The following is a 6,185-nucleotide window of genomic DNA, read 5'->3' as shown; positions in this document are numbered from 1 at the left end:
TTAGTAGTATTTTTTTTTTTTTAGAGTTTTTTTGCTGTAAGGTGTGTACGCTCGCCAGAACGACAGAGAGAGACAGAGAGACAGAAAGCGAGAAATCACCTCCCCCCCCACCCCCGTGGGGGATGGCCACGCTGCAATCCCTTCTCCTCCATTCTCCTCTCAGGACCTTGGGCACGCATGCACACGCACCTGGCGTGAGTTTAAGCCACCGGGTCCGGGACTCAAACCGCGGTTGACTACATGGGAGTTCAGTGACATATCCATTACACTAACTGCTGGTCCCGAATTTAGTAGTATTTTAATTATGTCAGTAAAGTAGTGTTTTAATTATGTTGTAAAATAAACATCTCACTGTTTTGTTATTAGAAGACTTTTGTTGGGGTAGGGTGGTGAGGGGCAAGATCAGATAAAGGTTTCCAAATTCTGAATGTAGTGAACTAAACTTGAAATGGAAAGCAAAGCAAAGATGGAAAGCAAATTCTTCTAGGCAATTTTAAAACTTAAGATTAAACAAGATACAGAATTAGGCACTGTATTTGGGAGATTCAAAAAAAAAGTTTAATAGTAGACTCTGCTTCACAGGAGCATCCAACCTGAGGGAGGGGACATATCCTTAAGAAGCAAAACTTAAAAGAGGAGGATGACTGATTCAGTTCCATGCCAGTAGACAGAAAATAAATGTGACTTAGGGAGGGGGAAAATGCCTGTGGGCCATAGAAAGCTAGGTAAGGGGGAGATGGGATTTGATGGATAGAATTTGGATAGGCATAAAATTGTGGCCAGGATATTAAGAATACGGCTTCAAAAGTTTGGAGCCAGCAACACATCTGGGGTTTAAGAATAGTAAACTACTCAGACTTGTAAGGGATGTGATCGGGACTCATTTACCAACCCAAAGAGGTCACAGAAACATGCTTTAGATGTGGCTGTGGGATTTCAAATAGACGTAGGCAAGAGGAAAGCTGTGGGCGGGAAAATAAGGCTGTCCAACCTTAGCCACTGAAAGAGAGCCAAATGTAGCTGGTGACAAAGGGACAGGAAAAGAATTTGGGGACAGTCCATTAGCATCATCAAAGTTTAGTATCTATACCATTATTCTTCCAGTCTCCTATCACAGTAATCATAGCAGAGGTTTTAAAAATGGGACGATCATGAGAGTAGTGTTCAGTGTCGAGGGAAAATTTAGAGGTGAACATGGTGGTACACACCTAATCCCAGCTACTTGGGAGGTTGAGGCAGGAGGATCATGAGTTTGAGGCCAGTCTGGGCAACAGAGTGAATCTGTTTTTTAAAAAATTAAATATGGAACCCAAGTTATCTGTGTACATTAGAGTGCTTCCTTTGGTAATTGTATTATAAAAATCTTTACCCAGATTCCTGATTGACTTTGTGATCTTATTTGATTTTTCATGCTTATTATAAAATCTCCTGCGCTGGTCCCATTAGGCAGCCCAGCAAATCATTGAACTTCAGGAAGCGGCACAAATAAATGCAGGTTTACAGCCGACCAACCTGGGGAGGAACAATAGCCTGCATGACATGAAGACAGTGGTGAAGACCTGGAGGAACAGGCTGCCCATCGTGTCTGACGACTTGTCCCACTGGAGCAGCATCTTCATGTGGAGGCAGCATCATTACCAGGGTAAACCGACCTGGTCCGGCATGCATTCATCATGTAATTTTCCAGACGCCCCACTGTTCTGGTTTCATGTCTCTGTTTTGTTTTGTTTTTCAAGGTTTTCTATTTTTGGGTTAGGTATGACAGGCAGCGGTGGTAGTAATGAGGGTAAAGATAAAGGTGGTGAAAGATGGGAAGTTTTGTTTTGTTTCATTTTGGTTTTTTTTTTCCTACCTGTTGTTTTTTCTCATTAGGACAGAATTGCTGCTAGACACTAATGGTGTCAGGGTTGCAGGCCAGTGGGACCAGAGCTTTGAGTTGTGGCAGTCTGTTTTGGAGCTCTGACCCCAGGAAGGACTGTTTGCTGCTGGCTCTGGGAGCCTTTTCTGATTTTCTCAGTCCCTTGCTCATCCCCATATCTGGAGGACATCAGCGTGTCTAGGCCAACATATGTGCTTTTATGATTTATTTAATTAGCCAAGATGGAAACACACAACTCAGAAGTTAGAGCCTTTTTAAACTAAACTTGTGACATAAAATACAAAGAAAAGTAAAGAAGGTCTATCACAGAGTTTCCTGTTTTCATAAGCCATGTGTGTGTTTTCCATTTTTTATTTGAGCCTTGTTGTAGAACTCTTTCACAGACGTTCATCATGGACTGATCATTTATTTCTTTGCTCTCTAGCAATCGTAACTGCATATGAAAATAGTTCTCAGCATGATCCCAGCTCAAATAACGCTATGCTTGGGGTTCACGCATCAGCCTCAGCCATCATCCAGTATGGAAAAATTGCCCGAAAACAAGGGCTAGTCAACGTTGCTCTGGATATCTTAAGTCGCATTCACACCATTCCAACTGTTCCTATCGTGGATTGCTTCCAGAAGATTCGACAGCAAGTGAAATGTTACCTTCAGCTGGCAGGAGTCATGGGCAAAAATGAGTGCATGCAGGTAGAGTGCTGAGGGGACGCTGTCCCTGCCCCTGACAGAGGTTGCATCCATAGGGAAGCTACCTGGTTCAGATAGAAAGGAGGATTAACACTTTTTACAACGCAGCCTTAATAGTGGGAAGTAAGACTTCCAAAATTAGTAAAGGAAAGGAGGGACCAGCAGATGATATAATGGATATGTTGCTGGACTCCCACGTAGTTAACCACGGTTCAAGGCCTGGACCTGGTGGCTTAAAAGTCATGCTGGGCCTTTGTGTGTGTGTGTGTGTCTGAAATCCTGAGAGAAGAAGGATTTGCAGTGTGACCATCCCCCTGGGGGTGATTTCTCACTTTCTGTCTCTCTGTAGCCAAAATCTCTCAAAACAAACAAACAAACAAAAATTAGGGAAAGGAAATCACTTAAGTGTTTGAGTTACATTTTATGGTCTCTGTTCTGTGATATGCTTAACATATTTAAGGAAAGAAGAAAAACTACAGAATTATAAAGGTATAAAGTAGGTTTTGGTTATGTTCAGAAAAATATTAACAAAAGCAATGAAACTGACTAGACATACAAAGCTTTGGGAAAAATAATACCCTGGAGAAAAATACCCTAGGATTAAGTTTGACATTTAGTTGATTTCAGTTTAAAATAGCTACTTGTCAATTAATAATATTCATGGTCCAAGAATCTATTGTTAACTTATAGTATGCATGTCAGTTTTATAATATTTTTACATTATCATCCTGAAATGATGATAACTTTTTTTCCTTATCCTTTTATTTTTTAAACAGGGTCTTGAAGTTATTGAATCTACAAATTTAAAATACTTCACAAAAGAGATGACAGCTGAATTTTATGCACTGAAGGGAATGTTTTTGGCTCAGATCAACAAGTATGTATGCTATATTGAAAGAGGACAATAGAATAAAAACTCATCAGGTTATTTAAGTACAGGTACTCCTCACTTAATGACAGAGTTCTGTTCCTATGACTAGGTTGTTAAGCAAATTTGTCTATAAACCAGAAGCTTAAAGATGGCTATTTTGTGGTGTGTTGCGGCACCATGGAGTATGTATTTTTCCATAGATATTATGCAACGTCAGAATAGAATAATGTCATTCTATCCATACAGAAAGTATACATTAAATAAGTGCCAGGAAGTGACAGGATACAACACAATAATATAAATATGGCATAATCATTTTTATTTATTCTGAATAGTACTTTGGGTACACTATAAAGTACAAATTTTTAAATGAAATATGTAGTCTTGCATGATGGTGAACACCTCGTGTAGTGAATACTAACCAACCGTAGGAAGGAGACAAAGCCTAAGGAAGGGGATTCCCAAGACTCACACAGACTGAGGAAAGAGATTGCTTATGCTAGAGAACTGGTCATAAGGCGGAGTGGTTGTTAAACTGCAGGATGGTAAGTGAGGAGTTTCTGTAGTTATTTATAACTTCAGGCCAACACAAATGCCAGGCTAGAAATTGGTATGACTTGGGGCCAGCAGATGGCGTAATGGTTACATTGCTGGACTCCTACATAGTCAAAAGTTGCTTGATCACGGAACTTCTGATACATGAATTCATGTTCCCATTTTCTCAGTCTGTCATTTTGGAAGAGCTGATTCTGTTTATACATGGTCATTTTAGGGCATGGGGTTAGTAGTAAATGATGACCTGGGCCATATCCATCTAGCGTCCACTTTTGTAAATGAGGTTGTACTGGAACACACCCATACCATTGACATCATGGTTGCTTTCATCCTGCCACTGCAGAGTTGGGTAATTGTGATAGACTGTATACTCTGCAAAACCTAAGCCAAACCCTGTCCTAGAGAAATAAACATCAGATAAAAATTTGTTATTAGTATAGAAATTAGGTATGTTTATAAGATGTTGTTTGTTGCCATGTATAGGCTCTAAAGCCTGAATTCTGGCTAACTGAAGCTGAGGGTGAATCATAATATGAAGACTCTCTCTTTCTCTCGCTCAGAAAAAAATTTTAAATGGTTCATTTCTTGGTATGTGAAGTTAACTTTCATTAAAAATAATGTGCATTTTGATTTTGCATCTCCTCACAGGTCTGAGGAAGCAAACAAAGCCTTTTCTGCAGCTGTACAGATGCATGATGTTCTGGTGAAAGCTTGGGCAATGTGGGGCGACTACCTGGAGAACATCTTTGTGAAGGAACGGCAGCTTCATCTTGGTGTGTCTGCCATTACCTGTTACCTGCACGCATGTCGGCATCAGAATGAGAGCAAATCAAGAAAATATTTAGCCAAGGTGAGACCAAAAGAATTAGTTTTGTTCAAAGATTGTCTGATAGTTTTCCAGTTTAGATTGACTTTTAGATATAATTTTCTGATTCTTGCTGGGTGCGAGGCTTGATTTTATGCTTTAACTCCTAATTCCCATCATTCTTCATAATATCTCTCTGTGTTGGGAATTGAACTTGTACTTCCTTTCATTTTAAAGGAGAAAACTGAGGCTTGGATATAATTAGGGTCTCAGGACTTCGAAGTAGCAAAGCCCAGCCTTGAGTTTGGGTCTTACGACTCCAGGTCTAATGCTCTGTGGGATCTTACACTAGACAGGTCTTTCTGTAGGCTGAGGAGGAGCTCTAGAATTAGAACTTACTGCCTGCTCATTTTAGATTCTAGTCTCTCTTCTGCAGGGCTAATATCCATGTTGACACAGAGCTGAGGGCTTTGGTGTTCTCTGGTAAGCCCTTTCCATACGGTACCGCCAGCATAGCCTAGAGAGTAGGGTGGTGCTGACGTGCACTTACCAAATGAAGGTTCACTTGAGATTGAGATTCCTTTCTCATATTACTTCCTCTCTCCCACCCCAAGAAACAGAACAAAAAATCCAGAATCAAGTTTGGTATAAAACTTATGAAATCTTTCTATCTTGTTTAGTTGGTCCATTAATGTTTAGATTTTTTAAAAAAATTTTAGTGTCAAAATTTGGACTGTACATCACACATGGTAGTTACTGCTAACTACAGACATGCAAACCCACGGTGCAAGCACTGCCTGAATATCTGACTTCAAAGTTGCTTCCTTTCTATTGATAGATGTAATTGTAGATATCTGTGGATACAAGGCTGCTAACATGTGGCATACCCACTACTAGCTGCTGATCATCTGAGATTTTTAGCAGAAACCTGTTCTGTTGGGTGAGGTCATGCATGCGAATTAGCAGGTTGGCAGGCCCTAGTCATCTGCCTGTCACTTCTCGATGTCCCTGGTCACTCCTAACCAGCGCATTAGATCAGTTAGTAATTATCAGTAAAGCTAAATAAAAAACAATATTTAAATTCTAAGCTTTAGCTATACAGTAAGGTTTATTTATTAAGTTTAACAATAATGTTAGCCCTCTTTTAGGTATTTTTCCACATGGCTAGTAATGATAATGGTATTTTAATGTTGGGGGGAGTCATTCAATTGAGGGCCTTGCAATTGTCACTCAACTCTAGAACGTTTCCTCTTGTCTTAGGTGCTGTGGCTTTTGAGTTTTGATGATGACAAAAATACGCTGGCAGATGCTGTGGACAAGTACTGCATAGGGGTGCCACCCATCCAGTGGCTGGCCTGGATTCCTCAGCTGCTCACCTGCCTGGTGGG

At 40.4% G+C, this 6,185-nt stretch overlaps 1 protein-coding gene across 1 annotated transcript in view; it reads left to right on the top strand.

The window, feature by feature from the left end:
* Nucleotides 1-6,185, top strand: part of TRRAP (transformation/transcription domain associated protein) — a gene marked incomplete in the record, with an annotated part of 151,090 nt that overhangs the window by 121,686 nt on the left and 23,219 nt on the right. Inside the window, 5 exon segments of the mRNA XM_014588476.2 lie at nucleotides 1,447-1,675; nucleotides 2,304-2,569; nucleotides 3,343-3,443; nucleotides 4,641-4,842; nucleotides 6,058-6,185. Coding sequence (XP_014443962.1) covers nucleotides 1,447-1,675; nucleotides 2,304-2,569; nucleotides 3,343-3,443; nucleotides 4,641-4,842; nucleotides 6,058-6,185 — 926 coding nt within the window.

Source organism: Tupaia chinensis, unplaced genomic scaffold, assembly GCF_000334495.1.
Source record: "Tupaia chinensis unplaced genomic scaffold, TupChi_1.0 Scaffold000279_1, whole genome shotgun sequence".
Taxonomy (NCBI): Eukaryota; Metazoa; Chordata; class Mammalia; order Scandentia; family Tupaiidae; genus Tupaia; species Tupaia belangeri.
Note: the sequence above shows the minus strand (reverse complement) of the source record. Positions and strands in the feature narration are given on the sequence as shown.